At 46.9% G+C, this 20,917-nt stretch overlaps 1 protein-coding gene across 1 annotated transcript; it reads right to left on the reverse strand.

Moving 5' to 3' along the window:
* Positions 1 to 4,900: 4,900 nt before the first annotated feature.
* On the reverse strand, positions 4,901 to 6,889 carry LOC117863106 (probable inorganic phosphate transporter 1-5). The gene has a single exon (XM_034746699.1). The coding sequence runs from the start codon at positions 6,649 to 6,651 to the stop codon at positions 5,041 to 5,043; it is 1,611 nt and encodes a 536-aa protein (XP_034602590.1). The 5' UTR covers positions 6,652 to 6,889; the 3' UTR covers positions 4,901 to 5,040.
* Positions 6,890 to 20,917: the final 14,028 nt, after the last annotated feature.

Consider the following 20,917-nt stretch of genomic DNA (forward strand, 5'->3'; position numbering starts at 1 on the left):
TTCCAGGTTACCCGTGAGGTATACTATCGTGTTTCCCCTTTAGATTCAGTTTGTGACCAACACCTATAGTCTAGGAAAAGTCCAAAAATATTTACACTTTCCCTTGTCCTATCGCCTTTTTAGCATTTGCAATTTTCATTTCAGATTCGCTTTATTCAGTTTGTGTCCATCGTCGAGTCTTGTTGCTGGTTTAGTTTAGTGTGTTCGTGGTCGTAGTTTCAACCGCCCCGTCGCTGTTTGATTGTTTCCACCACTATCCCATCCACCTTTACCCAAACAACAAGTCGAGCCCCCACTTTACTTGACTTGCCTTGCTAGCCGTCTTGTGTGAACTCTCGCCGCGCAATCCCTAGATAGGTTGCATGCTGCAATGTGTCGCCTTTGTATCGCAGCCCTTCTTGATTCATCTGGTGAATACCTATTGCTGCATACCAGGAAGTTTGTGCCCCTATTTTACTTGCTAAGAAGCTTTGAATCAGCCGTGATCGGCGTTGGAAGGATAGGGAAGCTTTGCCCTAGCCGCCGCCGCCTTACCAGCCGCGTTGTGCCTTTCCGAAACCCTGATTCGGATGACCTTCCTTAAAACAGGCATAACTTTTCGCTCGGAACTCCGATTGAGGTGAATTTTTTTTAAATTTTAGAATAAAAAGTTACACATACATTTCAACCACTTTGGTATTTTTGCGATTCTCAGAGGTCCCAAAAAAATCAGGAAGTGGGAGTTTTCAAGCCTCTAAGTTGTTGCACGGTTTTCAGCAAACATGCATGTTTTTTTTAGACCAAATCACACCTCTATTTAAGGTGCAATTTTTTGTGATTCCATCTTGTGTGATCCCTATTCAGAGAAAAATATAAAAAAATAGTTGAGAAAAATAAAAAAGTGGATTCCTACTAGTCCTGGATGGAAAATCAGGAAAAATAATTAAAATAATTGCATGAGTTGCTGGTTGCTTGTTCTTTGAGTTCTATCCACCGTATTTCATTCCAACTTGTTGTGCTACGTCTAGGGACACGTCTTAGCCAGCAATTGTGACTTGTACTTTGGATACTTATTGAACTTTGCCAATCTGCTTCGGCTATTGTTTTTCCTTGCTACCATATTGTGCCTGCCCAAAGCTCCACATATACTTCTGTCAGTACAGGTTCTCCCTGCAACTGTTACACCCAAGCTTAACAATAGATTGTACCACCCTGTTGACTTTGGTAAGAACACTTGCAAGACAGTAGTAAGCCATTTGAGATATTGCTTTCCACTTTCACCACCACCCAGTAGTTGCTAGTTGATAGGGATAATACTTTTGTGTTGTCTTTTGCTATCTTCTAACCATGACAGGGAAAGGGAAAGGAGTGGTGTCTCCTTCGGACTTAAATGAGTGTCTGTCCAAGGATGAGCTTATGAAGCTTCTTGCTGACCAGCGCACCTACATCGACGGGAAGTTTGATGACTTGATGCGCAACATTAACAATTCTGGTTACTCGGATTGAACATGTTGAGCAACGACCTCCCCCAGTGCCGCCACGCCAACCCACCTCTCATGATTATGGTCTGGAGGATGATGATGACGCTGATCTTAATGATGATGCACGTGACATGGGCTGTCTTCGGTGTAATCGTCATGGTATGGGAGGTAATTATCATCACCGTGGTACTAATGATCCTTTTGCTAAAACTAAATTTACCATGATTCCTTTTGCTGGTAATGCTGATCCTGAGGCTTATTTAGATTGGGAACTTGCTGTTGAACAAAAATTTAATTCTCATTTAATTCCTGCTGAGCATATAGTTAGGCTTGCTACTAGTGAGTTTACTGGTTTTGCTCTCTTTTGGTGGAATGATCTTTGCAATTATAATAATGCCAATGCTGTACCTCAGACTTGGAATGTTTTAAAACAACGTATGAAATCTCGTTTTGTTCCTCCTTATTACCAACATGATTTGTGTATGAAATTGCAAACTTTAAAACAAGGTGAAAAAGGAGTAGAAAAATATTATCAGGAATTGCTCATTGGTCTAGCATGTTGTGATATACATGAGGATGATGAAGATACTTGTGCTAGATTCTTTGGTGGTTTGAATCGTGATATACAGGATATTCTTGATTACAAAGATTGGAACAGGTTCAACAAATTATATCATCTTGCTCTTAAAGCGGAAAGAGAAGTACAGGGACGTCGTCAACAACACACTTTTAGGTCCAACCCCGGAAGATCTTTTCAGCAGCAGCGTTCTGATGTTGACAAGCCTAAGGCTTCTGTTGTCCAGCCACTAGCGACACCATCTGCTACTACATATGCTTTCAAGGTGAGCAATTTGTCTCCTGTGCAATCCCAACCGCAGATGAAAGCTATGGCCCCTGGTGCGTCATCGAACAGTTCCAACAAAATTGTGTGCCACCGCTGCAAGGGCATTGGACATGTCATGAAGGATTGCTCAAATCGTCGTGCTTACATAGCCACCGTTGATGGAATAGGATATGTAAGTGCTAGTGATGTTGAAGATGAATTGGCTCTTGCTGCTAACATTATTGCAGATGAAGCGAATAAAGAGGAGGAGGTTGCCATTGATTCTCTGGCTGCTTCGGCAGGTTATGAGAGCCTTCTTGTGCAGCGGGTGTTGACTTCCCAACTGGGACATAAGGAAGAGAAGCTCCAACGCCGCAATTTGTTCCACATATTTCTCATCGTCAAGGATTGTCGTGTTCTCACCATAATTGATAGTGGGAGTTGCAACAACTTGGTAAGTTCAGATCTGGTCGAGAAACTTGGCTTGACCACACATGCGCACCCGCATCTGTACCACCTACAATGGTTCAACAATAGTGGTAAGACAAAGGTAACTAGATTAGCACATGTGCTTTTTTCTATTGGTTCATATAATGACTATGCTGATTTTGATGTTGTACATATGCAAGCATGCTCTCTTTTGTTAGGCCGCCCATGGAAATTTGATGTTGATGCTTTACACCATGGCATAAATAATAAATATACTTTTATGCATTAAAACAAGAATATTAATTTTCTTCCTTTATCTCCTGCGGATATTAGGAAACATCATATCGAGTTTGCTGAAATTGTTAAGAATGATCATGCATTAGTTCCATCTCACGCTATACATAATGGGATTAAGTTAAAAGAGAGTGTTTATCTTGCCACCACTGCTGCTACTGCTGCCTATGTGATAATCATGATGCACCTTGCTATACTATGCTTTGTCGAGATGTTTGTGTTACTACTAATCCTATGTCTCATACTTTGCATCCTGCTATGCCTAACCTTTTGCAGGAGATTGATGATGGGATGGAGTAGAGGATGACTTCAATTCAAGAAGGGGAGGATGATGAGGACACTCCATGCTGGACACACACGAGTCATGGTCTTCCCCAAGTTACAAGTCGTCACCAATTCGGTCGTCGCGTTCACTTCGGATTCAGCCAACACTCCTGCACGGTTTCGGCCATATCTCCCTCATACGACATCAAAACGAGGCGTTCTTTGATGCGTTAGAACGGGGACGATGACGCCGTTCTTTTAGTTCTGGTTATAGCTCTAGAAGGTTTGTGGATCATTCTGTGTGACCACGATAAGATGTTGCATCACTAGTTTTGGGCCAACTTCGCATTGTATTATGTCGGGCCTTAAGCCCAAGTTGTGGGCGCCCCCTCCCTGGTCACCCCCAACCCTAGTCCACCCCTTTTGATATAAACTCAGTAGCTGCTGCCTTAGAAACGCAGGTTTTATTTATGTCTAGTTTTCCTACGAGAAACTGAGATTGATTTGTTGTAACTGTGGTGACAAGTCCTTTTACAGTGATTCAGGGCCCCTGTTCTTGTTCTCCTCGACTGTGTTGATTAGTCCTTTCGAATTTGAGAGCTTGAACCCATTTTACTTCATTCATATTTGCAATATCAGATTGCGTGTTTATACTTTCTTGCTTGTGTCCTTCGATTCGCTTGCAGGAAAAGCCTTCTCGGTGAGGTCAATCAAGTTGTGCTTGGTTGATAACCAACGGAGCAGTGGTATAGCGGTTGCAAGGATTCGAATTGTGTCTGATTAGAAGCCCGGATCGTCACCGTCGAGTCTCCACCAATTGAATTTATCACTACCTTTTGGAAGATCGGGCCAGTGCTACATCAGTTCCTCCTCCATCTCTTCTTCCTCCTCTCATCTCCTTCTCCTCCTTCTCCTGCTCCTCCATCTCCTCTTCCTCCTTCCTCACGGTGGCCTCATCCCCTGCCTCCATCGCTACTTCCGCGAGCTCCACCATGTCACCCTGAGCTGCGCGAATGCACGCCGGGACCTCAGGAGCAGCGCCCTAAGCAGGAGGCGTGGAAGGACGAACAAAGGCGAGCAGCCTGCTGATGCGCTGCAGGGCCCGTGCCACCACCATTCTCCTCCTCCTCCGTTGGCCGGCCGGTGCGGGAAGGCCTCGCCATGCGGACGCCGTCCACAACCTGGTGCGCCGCCACTGTCGCGTTGCCGCCCTCCGGCACAGCCACCTCCTCATGCGCCTTCACCACCTCGGCGGCCTCCTCCTCCTCCAGACATCGCCGCGCACTCGAGCACCTCTGTCTCCTCGCCCGGTCGCCATCCCCCGCACCGCCGTACACCGTAGATCCGGCATGCGGGGGGTCGGATCCGGTCTCCAAGGCCATGGATTTGCCACCCCGCATCGTCATCGGCACACCAGCCGGCGAGGTCTCCGCGCCGCTCCCCCGCCCGGGTGCGACGCACGCCGGCGAAGAAGCCCCGCCGCCACCATCCTAGGGGCCATGTGGACTTCCGGTCGGCCCCTCTGGCGGCGGCAGGGGAGGAGGAAGTGGAGAGGGGCGGCGGAGGGCGGCGGTGTGGCTGTCGCTCGAGTTGCCCGAGCGGGGGTGACACGGGCTTTGCAAGCTAGACCTTCCTGAATTATTAGCTTTTCGTGTTGCTTTGCTCATATTACAAACATGCCAATTCAACCAAGTTCATAAATCCTGATGGACTAACATATAGCCCTACGGAAGTGTAGACATTGGTAAGTATATAGAAACAGTATACTATTTATTCGCTCAAATTGGTCGGAACAGTCTGCTGGATGCTCTGGCCAGGTGCTGCCTCCTCGTCGTTCTCGCCGGAGAGCTCCTCCAGCGACTTTCCCTTGGACTCCGGCACAAGGAACGTGAACAAGAACCCGATGACATTGCATCCGGCGAGCATGAACAGTGAGTTGCGCACGCCGATGCCTGGCGGGTAACCGGCATCCGTCTTGGCCGGGTCGGTGCTCTGCGCCGCGTAGAGGAACCCGAATGACCCGACAATGGCGCCGGACTTGCCTGCAGCTGAGGAAATGCCGTGACATGTGGACCGCAGCCGCGCCGGGAAGATCTCTGCCGGCACGATGAAGGTGGTGGAGTTAGGCCCGAAGTTGGCGAAGAAGAAGGTGAAGGCGTACATGACGACGAAGCCGGCGTGGTTCCCGGACGTCGTCCAGTGGTGGTACGGGATGGCGAGGCCGAGCATGAACGCCGTCATGAAGAAGAAGCCGCCGAGCTGGATGGCGAAGCGGCCGACGATGTCGATGAAGAAGACGGTGAACCAGTAGCCCGGGATGGTGCCGCACAGCGCCACGAGCGTCTGCGCGCGGGAGATCCTGAACATCTCCTCGAGGGCGTTCATGGTCTCCGCCTTGGGCAGCCAGTTCACGGCGGTGTAGATGTCCTTCTGGAATAGGTTCTGCGAGTAGAAGGCGATGTCCAGCATGAACCAGCACACCGTCGTGCCGAGAAGGTGCAGGCCGTGCCGCTTGGCGAACTGCCGGGAGAAGAGGCCGTACTCCTCGCGGCGCTCGAGTTCCTCCTCCGCCTTCTTCTGCTCCTCGGTGAGCTCGACGTTGAGCACCCGCGCCATGTCGGACGTCGCTTTCTTGGCGTTCTTGGCGACCAGCGCGGTGTATCGCGCCGTCTCCGGCATCTTCATGCGCCAGTAGTAGGTGAGCAGCGCCGGGATGGCGCCGAACATGAGGACGACGCGCCACGCGTAGTCCGCCGCCGGCACGGTGGAGCCGGCGGGGTCGTCCTTGTACGCCGGCGCGTCGAAGCGCGCCTTGAACGTGGCGGAGATGATGATGGCGACGATGCCGCCGGTGAGGTTGCCGAAGCCCTGCATGGCGAAGACGGCTGCGATGAACGCGCCGCGCGTCCGCTTGTTGGCGTACTCGGACATGATGGTCGCGGAGAGCGGGTAGTCGCCGCCGATGCCGAAGCCGAGCCAGAACCTGAAGAAGCAGAGCGTGGCCATGACGCCCTTGGGCGAGGACCCGAACGAGAGGCCCGAGGCGAGGCAGCAGATGACCATGAGCATGAGCGTCATGCCGTACACCTTCTTGCGCCCCATCTTGTCCCCGAGCCAGCCGAAGAAGAGCTGCCCGGCCAGCGTGCCGCAGAAGGCGACGCCGTTGACGGCGGCGGAGACATTCGGCGGGAGCGAGCCTGGGGTCTTTGAGCTGGGGTTGAAGTAGTAGATGCGGCCCAGGAGCTTGGTGACGAGGGAGATGGAGAATAGGTCGTAGGCGTCGGTGAAGAAGCCCATGCCGGCGATGATCACCGCCGTGAAGTGGTACCACTGCGTCTTGGCCGCGTCAAGCGCGTCGAGCACCTTGTGATCGTGGGCCATTTACGCAACAGTTGGCTAGCTAGGCAATCACTCTTTCTTCACCTGCTGCTCGATGTTAGCTGTGTGTATTAGAATAAGATGAAGCAGTGCACAAGCAAATAACTAAGATCTGTCTATATGTGTTCTTGGAACTGTCAAGTTGTTGCTTTAAAAGTGCAATTACATGCTGTTTATTGTTGTTGCTACTTATATAGATGCAGTAGGGAATAAATCCGGAACATTCTAGCTGATGTCTACTTACAAGTTCTGCACCAATATTTTTGACTTGTGAAGATCATGTATATACTGGTTATCTGCAGGGCCATATATGGTGCATGTCCAAATCTTGTTTGGTCACGTTACGCAATTTGTGGACGGTAACGAATTAGGTATCTTCCATGACCTTTTAGACTTCTGGAATGTCCTATTGGGAGTGTAACCATGTCTTAATTTCCTCTACGTGGATGGACACATCTAATACACCTCACGGAAGAGATCAGGAGATTCCATGGAATATTTGACTCACTGGCAGCATAAAGACAAATCAAACGATAAAAACCTTTTAGATAATGGTTGTTAATTTGGCCGTGGATGAGGGGCTAAAATGAATTTGTGATGGAACAAATTAATTGGAGTTACTTTTCTTAAACGACCATTTCAATTTTTTAAAATGGGAGAAAATAACATGAGTGATGTCGGTGTTCACCTTGGATGGCTAGATGCTGGAAACATTTGATCGCACAACGGTTGATTAATTCAGTTTATTTATGAAAGTTTTCATATTAAAATATAAAAATATATAAAGTGCGTGACTCAAAATATGAAGTTGGCACCATCAGACTCGGGAGCATCAGATGGGCAGGTGGACTTCAGCAGCTACTCTTTTTGGAAGCTCACAAAAATGAGCTTGGCAAGGGCGCTAGGGTGGTGAGTGAGTCTTATTTAAGTTAATCAAGCTGTAATAAGCCTTAATGGCCATGAGGCTGAGGCATATGAACATGAACTTTTTCTATATGCATGGCAGCCTCGAGTACGGGTCACTGAACTGTAAACCATCACTTGCTTTGTTTCTATGGAAATGAAGCGGGGCAGATCTATTCTCTAAGAAAGAAATATGAGGTTGAAGCAACAGCAGGAACACGAAATGAAAAAAAAAGAGAAGGGACTGGCCAATTAATTAAATACTAAAATACGACATCCATTTTCATGACAATTAAAACAACACAACTGGAACGAACGAACAATTAGAAATTTATGCCAAAACCATCCTATTCGAATAGGAAATGATTTATATAATTAAATCAGACTGAAAGGAGGAAATAAATCCCAAACATGAAAGAGTAATGAAACAAAGTAGCAATTCTTCAACAGGATCGACACATACCTTGCAGTTTGCAGCTACCAGTTTGATTGCTACTTCATGCACAGAAGAGATCAGTGTTGAGCAAAAGAAGATATATAGAGAAGAGAAGCCAAGACGAAGATATCACTTGCCTCCAGGAATTTAGACTATTAGCGGCATACACACAAGTCCTTGTGTGCCACAGTCAAAGTATTCCTCGTTAACGATTAACAATACCATCCATGTGTCGCGGCTAACAGTGTACCAGTTGTGCTGGCTTGTGGACACAAGTGGTATTACCATCCCACAGCAAGTTCTATACGTGTCCAGGTTGTGTTGTACACACATTTCTTGGATAGAGATTCCTGTCTGACTTTTCCGTTGTTTTGTCCTTTCTCGATCGGCCTATTCCTCGGCAAGTAAACAAAGAGCCAACGAAAGGAGTACCTGTTAACAAAGTAGGCATGGCGGTTGTTCGTTTTTCTGAGAAAAATGTAATGCATTTGTATTATCAAAGGTCATATAAATATTATCAAAGATGGGATGTCAAAATTGGAAGTGATACTTATAGAAGATGAAATGGCAAGCTAGTATGCATGATCAAGAGACATGGTTGTATGTGGTATCTTTGGTCTAATTATTTGAAAGCTTGCAAACAAGTTATTGATTATTCGAATGATAAATGAAGATTAAATAAAGTAATTTATATGAGTCATTGATCTTCCTTTAGTTTCATTGGTTCTGCATATTCTTCATACTATTCCTAAGATATAGAACTCGAAAAGTGATTTAAGCATGTTCTAACTAAAAATGAGGTGAGGCTTGATTATGTGAAGACATGAATTTTAAATAGATACTCATTGTTGATGTCAAAAAAAAGTTAAACTCAAAGTTGGCAAGGTGAAGAAGTTAAGCAAGGGATTAGCGACGTGGTACTAAGCAAAGATAGGTCAAGCAAGGGCTTGAGCCATGGACCCTTTAATAGTGTAAAGTTCTATTACGTGGTGGATTTCAAGGTATCGAATATGCAATGCATCATGTCTTTGTTGGATCAAGTGATGGAGTAGCCTATGGATGAGAGAATGTGACATTGATATTATATGTTGGAGAATCCTATGTCATTAGCTCAAGATAGATGTGCTCAGCTATTATGCAATGTTGAAATCCCTCAAGTTGAGAATGATCAAGTATGGTATGAATTGAATGCATACATGCAAGCTGAAGTGGATGAATTGTTGTCCATATTTAGTTTTGAGTATAGGTATGTCGCACCATCAATAGGGATACAATATTATTAGATGATCGACAACAACAAAAATCTTCATATTTGGTCTATGTGAGATTAGCCTTGAGATAAACCTCCAGTGTGGTGACCTTGCTGATTTTTGCAGCCTTCAAGGTAATGACTAGTTTATATGCAAAGCTGGTTTGACATGTTTGCTCACTACATGTTTGCTCACTTCTAATGGCTAGTTTCCAGCTTTATCAGGTATTTATACCCCTTAACCCCCTTTGGTGGGTTGTTCGTTCTGCACTCTTTTGTGACTTTCTAGAAACCAGTGGAGCTCTCCCCAATCTCTCCTTGTGAGATTTGTGTATTTTGAGTGAAATCTTTTAGTTAGGTTTTGCACCTAGAGCAACACTTTGAAATCAATGCAATAAGGGTATTTTTGTTGCAATATGCAGCAATCGCAACACTTTGGTGGCGTTGGGAGGCGTTGCAAGTACCCCCGATGCAATAGGGTATTGCATCACAGTTGTATGGCGTTTTTATAAATGTCGCGTATTGCAACGCAGTGTGGCGTTGCAATGGGTTGGAGAAGCAACGATCATGGGCGTTGCATTAGTGGTATTTGCAATGATGGGCGACGTTGCTATAGTGATTATTGCAACAATGTAGGCTAGTTGCAAGCAAGCACTATTACAACGCTAGAGGTTTGTAGCAATATCCTATATTGCCACGATATATGGTCATTGCGGAAACGCCTATGATGTTGCAATATACTTAGGACATATAAAAATGAATATGTAGGCGTTGCTATATGCAAAAAGCCAATCACAACAAAATTTATGTCTCGCTATATGCCTAAAGAATATCGTAACTAAATGTGCGTCGTTGCTATACGCTTATAGGGTAGCGCAACATCATTTGAGTCGTTGCTATTTGCTTAGAGGATATCACAACACAATCATGAGTCGTTTCTATTTTCTTAAAGGATATTGCAACACAATAAGATTCGTTGCCATATGCTTAAAGAATATCGCAACGTGGTTGGTATTGTTGTAATAACCACATGTAGTTATGGCAATATGCGCAATGGTTGTTGCAATACTGAATTCACACCGAATTAGAAATATTGATTATGTGGTTATTGCAATGATGTCGATTCTTTAATGCAACAAAAAATTTTTTAAAAAAAGAAATTGATGCAAATATATATATATATATATATATATATGTATGTATATATGACGAGGCTAAAAGTACACCAGGTGCATTCTGTACATCAAATGCACAGATCCACCGCACATGCCGCACGCCATGCTCCAAGGAAGGTCTGTCGCTCGTACATGCAAAATTAAATAGAGGCAACCAACCACGTGATACCACCTCACACCTCAACCCACCCACGAGGATGCATGCAAGCATGCAGAGAATCTTTTCTTGATTCGAAACAAAAAAATGCGATATCTCCTAGATCGCAGATCCGATTTTAAATCCGTTTGAAGGAGGTTGTTGGAAAAATATGCTTAACAAAATGAGATCCATGAAGGCTATATTTGATGAAGTTTTTTCAAGTACGTAATTGCAATATGTTGTACTGTGAGTAACAAGCACTTCTACAACACAATTGCAACTTGGTTGTAGCGTAATTTAGCACTGGTTGCAACTAGTTATAACCTAGTGTAACCTTGTTACTTGTAGTTGCAATTAGTTACAACTCACTTGCAACACATCTACTATTCTGATTGTAACCAGGTATGCTTGCAACTTCCACTGAATAGAATTGCAACCGGTTATCATGGGTTGCAACTAGTTGTCCTAATTGTTTCCCAGTTATTACGAGTTGCAACAAGTTACTGTCCAGTTGCAAGCCCAATTAATACTGGTTGTAACTCATTACTACACAATCACTACTTGTTGCACCCAGTTACTACTACCCAATTGCAACCCAGTTACTACTTATTGCAACTAGTTACTACTCAGTTGCAACACAATTGCTACTCTAGTTGCAACAAGATATGATTGTAAATCAGAATGGCAACTTGACATGATTATAGTGACCAGATGCAGATAATACACAGAGTTATAACTAGTTGCAACCCTGTGGTAGACAGAGTGGCAATCGGTAGTACATGGATATGCAACTTGCCTAAATGATGAAAAATATATCCATATTGGATCTTGTTTTGTTAAGACTATTTTTTTGAGACGGATGCAACAAACGGTTGTCAATCGAGGTTATGATTTAGGAGAAAATATGTTTCAAAGATTCGAACCAACAAAAGATTCAATGCATGCATGCATATAGTCTAGTGGGATTTGTATGCTAGGTGCCTTTACGTGGTAGGTGGAAAATATAATTAACTTAGGAAGCACGCACTGCATGTTTGGTTTGGTGCGCCCATCGACCTGGGTGCATTCTATGTATAGGATGCACCCAGGTGTATTATAGAAAAACAACATATATTATTATTATTATTATTATTATTATTATTATTATTATTATTATTATTATTAATGACATCAATCCATCGTTCACTCCCAGCATTCATGATACAATTGATGCAATAGAATATTCAACATATGAAGTAATAACTTGTCCTTTCATCCATCACTCCCAGTACTAAAATATCTACAAAACCTATATATTATTGGTACGCATCTATAATCTTGATCACTCCCACCATTCATGATCTTTAACTTTGCCTCACCTGAAGGTTGAATGCCTTCTTGTATTCCCAAGACCATCGAGTAGTTTCTGCGCGTCAAAAAGAATGATTGAAAAGGTCAAGGAAAGTGTGATGTTGTGGTAGGCACAAAATAAACAATCATAACATTTACATCCTATTCTGTAGGGACTGAGCAATCTTGGGTCTTATTATTGCCCCACCATAGCTTGAATGTCCTGCTAAAGAGAGAAACATGGTTTTAAGTGTAATGAGAGAATTGTAGCTTGTACAGGAATGAATCTGCAAGAAACTTTGAATTGACACTAGAAAATGGTAATGACATTATGAAAGCACAATTCCAGTTCTTACTTGTTGTTTCTTTTTGCCTGCTCGCATTTTTGCACCAGATAGTAGCTGCTGTATACTAATGTATTTGTGTGCTCCACTTTTCGCAGGAATGTTAGTGAACAAACTCTTTGAAATGATTTAGCATTGCAATTAGGTGACACATTTTCTTTTTCTGTTGTGACAATGCTTCTTGGCTTAACTTGGATTATAAAGTTCTTGGAACAATGTTACCTGTAATTCAATGCACAAAACCATCATGACGAAATATGCTTGTTCAATGTCGATACCCGGTTCGCTGTATCTTGACTCTGCACTGGTGTTGCATCAATGTTAACCTCAGTGCTCCTAGCTTCATCTTCTGTTATGTTGACGCCAGATTTTGACATGAGTAAAATCGGCGTTAGAAGTGGAAGAAATTAGGAGATGCAGCGAGATACAAGGGCGACGATTGGAAATCAGCCGATTGGTGCTGCAGTCAAGGATCGGCCAATTGATGCTACAGTCGAGGATCGGCCGATTGATCCTTGGAGTTCCGCCTCGCCCGACCCCTGGGGATTGGGATCAGACGCGCCCGACCCTCCAAGGGAGGATCTCCGCCTCGCCCGACCCCTGAGGTTTGGGATCGGATGCGCCCGACCCTCCAAGGGAGGATCTCCGCCTCGCCCCACCCCTGATGTTTGGGATCGGACGCGCCCGACCCTCCAAAGGGGGATCTCAGCCTCGTCCGACCTTAGTTCCCAGGAATTTGATCAGCTGATTTCTAGCGCCAACACACTTTTGGCACGCTCGGTGGGACAAATACAACCGCCACCATGTCGAAAGTTGCTGAAGTCTCCGAAGATAACGTCATCGAAGTGACAGAGGCAGATCTCAGGGACGACCAGAAGGAAGAACTAGAGAGGCAGACGACATACTACTGGAAGACATGTCTGCAGTCCTTCAGTCGCACCAGGAGCGGGGAGACTATCAAAAAGGCTCCGTTTCCAACTCCCCGCCAGATCACAATCACCGAGGACTCAGACAAGATGTCCGAGATGGTTCAACAATCCGTCTATCAAGCTTTCATCGATCAATCCCCGGTGCTTTCTAACACGGTATACAATGCCGTCATCAGCTCCTTGGCTACCGGTGTATCTCAAGGGTACCAGGGACCGGCATATGCTCCGCCAATTACGGCTCCGAACAAGAATATACTTTATTCGGCTTCTCAGCCTCCCCAAATTCCAGTTGGGGGTTCTGGCGCTTCCTCATCATCGATCCCTGTGGGGTTCAATGGCACGCAACACCTCCATCCACGTCCCATTTAGTTGTCCTCTACGCAGTTTCCTCCGGTTAATCCAGCGCCTTGGGGGGCACCATCAGTGACGGCCGGCCAGGATCACCCGGCCAACCATGGAAGCCCCCAATTCCAGGCGTCTTTCCAGGCGGCCACTCGACCAACCATGCCGCAGTACCAGCCTGTCGCACGAGAGATGAGCAGAGCAGCAGAATCAACGGAAGTACTCCGAGGCGTCGCGCCGCTCATACTATATGACGAAACAAGCGGCTCATTCAAACAGCCGACCCTGAATATGCAGCCGGCTATGACACATCAAACGCCACATGCTTTCACTCAACATCAAGTCATCCTGCCACCAATATACCAGCACGTACTAGTTCCTCAGCCGACGGTTTACCAGCAACAGCCGGACTGGTCGGCACGTATATCGGAGGTGATTCAGGAACAATTCGGCTTGAAATCGAAGGTGCAGACCTACACATACAGAACACCATATCTGCCTACATACGACTAACTGCCGTTTCCCCATCGGTATAAAGTTCCTGATTTCACCAAGTTTTCGGGGCTGGACGACACCTCAACCGTGGAACACGTGAATAGATTCATCATCCAATGCGGGGAAGCAGCGGCACAAGATGCCCTACGGGTGCGCCTTTTCTCGTCATCCCTGTCTGGGTCAGCCTTTCAGTGGTTCACTACATTGCCGCCCAACTCGATAATTATGTGGGCTGACCTGGAAAGGTAGTTTCACAAGTATTTTTTCGCCGGGGTACATGAGATGAAGCTGTCCGATTTGACCAGCCTCAGACAGAGAAGCGATGAGCCAATATCCTCATATGTACAGAGGTTCAAGGAAATCAGAAATAAGTGCTATCCCTGGCTCTGACTGATGCACAGTTGGCCAATATAGCCTTTCAAGGTCTCCTACCTCACATCAAAGAAAAATACGCCTCACAGGAGTTTGAAAGCTTGAGCCAAATCGTCCACCGATTGTCTGGCCAAGAAGTACGTTCTTTCGATCCACGGAGGAACTTCCAGAAGAAGGTGGCGTACTTAGAAGAGGTTGAAACCGAAGATGACACAGAAATCGGCCTTACGGAATGGGTTAAAGGGAAAAAGCCGATATCATGTCCGTTCGGCAAGAAGGAGCCGGAGACGTTCGGATTTGACACATCAAAGGCCGATAAAATCTTTGACCTCCTCCTCCAGGAAGGACAGATCAAGCTCTCGCCATACCATACGATTCCTTCTGCCGAACAGCTGAAGAAGATGAAATATTACAAGTGGCACAATGCTACCTCCCATGATACGAACGAATGCAAAATCTTCCGGCAGCAGATACAGTCGGCCATTGAGCAGGGCAGACTCAAATTTGAAGTGCCAACAAAACCAGCCAAGCCGATGAAGATCGACCAGCACCCCTTCCCTACCAACATGGTTGACGCGGGAAAGAATTCGCTCCAAACCAAGGTGCTGACATCCGAATCGGCTAAAAAGAGCGGCGCCGTAGACCCCAGAAATCAAGTGGCGCCTGAAGACGTCAAAGGGAAACGGCGGATGGAGGACGATGATGACGGATCAGGAGAACCACGCATTACTTCCCAATTCCTGCTCAACAAATATCAGCGGCAACATGAACGCTCAAGATCCCGGGAAGAAGCAATGCGGTGACATGAAGATCACTTACGATGCCCGTTCTTCATCCACTGTTGGGAAAGCAACCTCAGGTTGCCTTCGGCCGATAATTGCCCCAAGTGCAATGGCCTGTATCATAATAATCGGCCGTTCAGCAGGTCTCGCTCTAGAGATGGGAGACCAGAGCCGATCAGTAGGAACTGGCGCGACCAAGACGACCGGCGCCCTCCAGTACGTGATCGGCTGGGGGGCAGAAGTGACCGATATGACCGGTCGGAAGGCAGGCGCGATGATGGGCCGGGGGGCAGATTTGATCGACATAACCAGCCAGAAAATAGGGTCAGCATCCACAGTCGACTTGAAGAGATGGCCGATGCTCAGATATCAGATGAGAACCTTTTAGGACGCGGACCGGAATGGGAATGTGCTAGACCACGAACCAAACCGGTGAACCCCAGGTGGTGCCCCGATGGATTGACCAAGTCTCAAAAACGAAGAATCCAACATCTCCGCCAGTGGGAACAGCAGGAGGAAGAGCAACAGTACACGACGGACGAGAAGAAAGGCAGGTCTCAGGTATGGCGCCCCAAAAGAAACGACAGAGGAGGTGACGAATCGGCAGGCGACGAATCGGCAGCCGACATCGACATGGTTTTCATACTGCCGATGGAATTCATGACTCCTGCCGACCGACAAGAAATGTCGGCAATGGAAGAGCAGATAGCACAATTGGCTTTGGAGCCAATGACAGCCACATTCGAGAAGCCCGAAGAAGACAAACGGCACCACCTGAAAGCGTTGTTTCTTAAAGGGCATGTCAATGGCTGACCCATCACTAGATTGCTGGTAGACAGAGGGGCTGCAGTCAACATCAGGCCGTACGCCATGTTCTGGAAGCTAGGGAAGAGCGATGATGACCTGACCAAGACAGATATGATGCTCAAGGACTTCGAGGGCAACGTATCCCCCGCTCGCGGCGCTCTCTGCGTCGACCTCAGGCACTATTTGCTATCAGCGGAATGTGTGGTCGTATGCAAGGACGACGTGGTAAAATACATGCTGTCACTGCCGATTTTGAAAGGACGGATCGGAAAATGGATCTTGGCTTTGTCGGAGTTTGACCTTCGATATGAATCGGCAAAAGCCGTTAAGGGTCAGGTCATGGCCGATTTCGTTGCCCAACACTGCGGGCCGGAGGCTACCTTCGTAGAACCGGTACCTTGGACTTTATACTTTGATGGATCATCATGTGGGGCCGGATTAGGAATCGGCATCGTCCTCATATCGCCTCGGGGGGCAAGCTATGATTTCTCTCTGCCGATAGAAGCATCCGCCACCAACAATCAAGCAGAGTACCGAGTTGTACTGAAGGGATTACAATTGCTAAGTGAAGTCAAAGCCGATTCCGTCGAAATTTTTGGGGATTCCATGCTTATCGTGGATCAGTTAACAGGGAAGTCCGAGTGCAAGGACGATGTATTGAGGATTTATTACGAAGATTGCCTGCTGCTTCTGAAAGAATTCAAGTCGGCAGTTATCGAGCACATCCCAAGGAATCACAACGAAGATGCCAACAAGCTCGCCCAACACGCATCTGGGTATCGGCCGATTCAAGGCGCCATGGCTCTAGAGCTCACGGCCAATGACTGGTGAAAGGAGATTGCCGATTACCTGAAAGATCCATCTAAGAAAGTGGATCGGCGGGTACGTTTTCATGCTACCAAATATGTGTTACTGGAAGATGACTTGTTCTACCGAACAATTGATGGCGTCCTGCTCAAGTGTCTAGGAACGGAGGAGGCTAAGACTCTGATGGGAGAAATCCATGAAGGAGTGTGTGGAGCCCATCAATCGGCACATAAGATGAAATGGATGATTAGGAATAATGGGTATTACTGGCCGACAATCCTCGAAGATTGCTTCAAATATTATAAAGGATGCTAGGATTGTCAGAAATTCGGGAATGTCCAACGTGCGCCCGCATCGGCCATGAATCCCATTATCAAACCATGGCCGTTCAGAGGTTGGGGAATAGACCTCATCGGCCAAATTTATCCTCTGTCAAGCAAAGGGCACAAGTTCATTCTGGTGGCCACTGATTATTTCAGCAAATGGGTGGAGGCAATTCCGTTAAGGGCTGTAACATCGGCTGCTATGGTTGATTTCGTAAGAGACCATATCGTCTACCGTTTCGGCATCCCCCAGACTATCACAACCGATCAAGGGACAATGTTTACATTGGGAGAATTCGAGGAGTTCACGGCCGATATGGGAATCAAATTGTTAAACTCCTCTCCATATTATGCCCAAGCTAACGGCCAGGCCGAATCTTCCAACAAAGGGATAATTAGGTTAATCAAGAGGAAGATAGAGGAGCAGCCGAAAAAATGGCATTTATGTCTGACTGAAGCTCTATGGGCATACAGGATGGCTTGCCATGGGGCCACCAAGATGTCCCCTTATCAGTTGGTGTACGGTCACGAGGTGGTACTACCATGGGAATTGAGAGTAGGGTCGAGACGCACTTCGCTCCAGGACCAGTTAGCGGCCGACGACTACTCCTCACTCATGAAAAGGGAACTTGATGACTTGGCTGGCCAACGATTGAGAGCTTTGATAAGCATCGAAGAAAACAAGAAGAAAGTGGCCAGGTGGTATGATAAGAAGGTCAAAGTCAAACAATTCTCTCCGGGGGACCTGGTATGGAAGTTAGTGTTGCCGATCGGATCGAAAGATCCTAAATTCGGTAAGTGGTCCTCTACGTGGGAAGGGCCGTATAAAATCGGCAGATGTGCTCCAGGAAACGCTTATATTCTGGAAACAATCGAAGGAGAAGAGTTTACTAGGGCTCTGAACGGAAGATACTTGAAAAGGTACTACCCTAGTATATGGGTCAGAGCATAAGGATCGACCACAATGAACAACACACAGCCGATACAAAAGGATTCGTCTAGAGAAAAAACGTAATCGTCCAAATCGGCCGATATATTTCATTCGGTACGGACGGTGGGTTACACGGCCGATAAGGTACAAGTCGCCCTTAGAACAAAAAATAATTAATCACGCTTTTTCTTAAGCTCTCTCTCAGCCTGACCTAGTTCTATCAGAAGATGGATGTACTCTTCTTCTATCTCTTTCATCGAAGCCTCCGCTTCGACTTGACGGGGGAGAGGGTGACTCCGGTCCATGGCCGGGCGTGATGTTCCTGCTGCTGCATCTTCAAGGACGATTTGATGAGGAAGCGGATGACTTCTTTCGGCTTGAGGTCGCCGGTGGTCGTTGTTGTCCAGAAAGTCCCAGATCCGTCGGATGTCGGCAGGGACGTGCTCTTGGAGTTCGTCGCGATAAGCTTTGATTAAATCCTTGTCTTCTTGCGACAACGGTTCGTCGGAGTGTACAAGTCCGATGGCTCGTTCAAGTTCAGGGCTAAGGCGCCGTGGTTGCGGAAAGCAACAATATACATTTAGCTGCTTAAAAGGTGATTCCCTTCAGAAGAGCTAAACTAAGAAAGAAAATGAAGGCAAATCTTTTACCTGATTAACGGAGGAAGAGGTAGAGGATGGAGAAGACATGACTGAAAGGCGCACCGACGTGAACAGGTCGGGGAAGATGAAGCCGAGTTAGACAGGTACTCTCGGAACGGTCACCTAGGCCGGTGTTTATAGGAAAGGAAGGCATGGATGTTTGGTAAGACGCGTCCCATCGGGAGTGTAAAAGGTAATAAATAAGGGGGCGTCGCGAAGGACAGTCAAAGGGGTCATTAAATGTTTGTACAAGAACTGCCAGTACTTTTACAGGTCACCCAGAAGGGCATCGATAGCTGCGATCGCTCGGTGCCGGATCTGATCAGCAGAGTCCAGGACCCGTTGGTCATCCTCTGCCGATCCGAGGACTTCTGACATATGGCAGTGGAGTTTGAGGGCTTCATGAGCCAGATGCTGCCTGTCCCGTTTCAGATCGGCGATGACAGAAGGGAGTTCCTGAAGCCTCTTCTCTTCGGCGTCTATTGCTTTGGTCACCTGCTCCATCTCCTTGGCAAGCTCTGCCCTTCGGCGTTTGAGGCAATCTATCGTGCCGACGATCCCCGGGCGAGAGTCTTCCAGAAAGTGAATCCGTTGATGCACCTCTTGAGCTTGACGCTTGTACGTGTCTTCTTCTTCATGAGTCTTGGTCAACTTGACGCGATCGGCCATGTGGCGCAGGGCCCTAAAGACCGGAATCCTCATTGACTCGATATATGCGGCCGGCGCCAAGGCCTCTTCCGCTTCTTCTGGTACTCGCCCGCTGACGTCACCAAGAAGTTGTCGAATCGGCGAAGCATCTTATACCAATCGGCCAATGTCCTCTTGAAGAAGGGATCGGATGCTTGCGAGTTTGGCATGGACGTCATCAGGAACGGAGCTCAAAGTGACCTGGCGAGAGGTGACTTCCTCGTCATCGGAGAGTGCGACCGCAAACGAGAAAAGGCTGTTGTTGGGGGTGTCCTGTTCCTGAAAAATAGTGAGTCAAGAAGAAGAACAAATAAGCCGATGATGATAGCAAATCGGCCGAGTAAGGGTGAGAAATCTCTTACCTCCTTGAAACGGATTTCTTCAAACTGCGTTTGGGAGGCTGTTATCCTCGATTCAGGGGCTGGTACCATTGGTTCATCAGAAGTAGAAGACTCCACCATGATTGGTGCTTTGGTCGGGCCAGCTTCCTGAAAGATGACCATTGGTTGGTTAGGTGGGGCGCTAAGCGTACCGGTGACCTGTGTCAAAAGATTGAATAAGAATATTATCCAAATACTGGAAAAATCGGTTGAAGAGTAGTATACCTCGGCAGATGGAAGCGTGGGCGTGCTGATGACCAATTGGGTTGCTACCAATTGTTGTGAGTCCACAGAAGTGATTTGTGCAGTCTAAAATAAGATGAGTCAGTATGGGGACGGCAATCGGTAGGATCAGAAAACAAGTTTACCTGCATAGCCTCCACCAGTAATGATGCAGCGGCCGCCCCAGCTTGCGTGACGACTTGAGTATCCACTTCTCCAGCAGCTGGAAGGGGCAATGCGGCCGAAGTTTCTACCGATGTGATCATAGGAGGGTCGGCCGGTTCTATACGAGCTCGTACTCGGCAACTGGTCTTCTTGGTAACCTTCTTCTGCACCTGCTTCGATCGGCTGGCAATCACATCCACGGAGGGGGCATCATAGCCGATAAGGGGGAAGATGGTGTATGGATGATGGTCCTCTATCGGCCGGCCACTCCGACTGTGTTTTGGGGGAACGCGGTTTTCAGACTGAAGCGACAGCAAGATGTTAGTGTACATATTTAATCGCATTAATAAAGGAATGAAAATCGGCTAGGGGAAAAATACCTCGGCATTCGGATCGATGTTAGCTGGATCCAGTAGGTTGTAGTATGTCGATGCAGAGGCGCAGAACAGGTACTGTTTCCATTCAGCCCACCATAGCTTGAATGGTTGGACAGCAAAGGGGGCTACTATCCAGTCATTCAAGTCTATGGTACTGGAGTCTGGTATCCGATCTCGCAGCCGACTATAGTCAAGACCCTTGGTAAGCTCATCTCTGAACTTTGCTCGGCTGACGAAGTATGCCTGAATCGGCAGTTGACCCATGCCGAATTGCCGTGCTGCAACGGAGGGGTTGTAGAATTCATATGTAGGGGCATCCTTTCCTGAGAAGAAGTTGGCCGATAAGATCCCCGATTTAATTAGTTCATCTGTGAGATCTTTGTCGAATCGGCCGGTGGTTGAGTCGAAGCAAGAAGGGAGTTCAAAGATTGGAT

The sequence above is a fragment of the Setaria viridis genome, chromosome 7, assembly GCF_005286985.2.
Source record: "Setaria viridis chromosome 7, Setaria_viridis_v4.0, whole genome shotgun sequence".
Taxonomy (NCBI): Eukaryota; Viridiplantae; Streptophyta; class Magnoliopsida; order Poales; family Poaceae; genus Setaria; species Setaria viridis.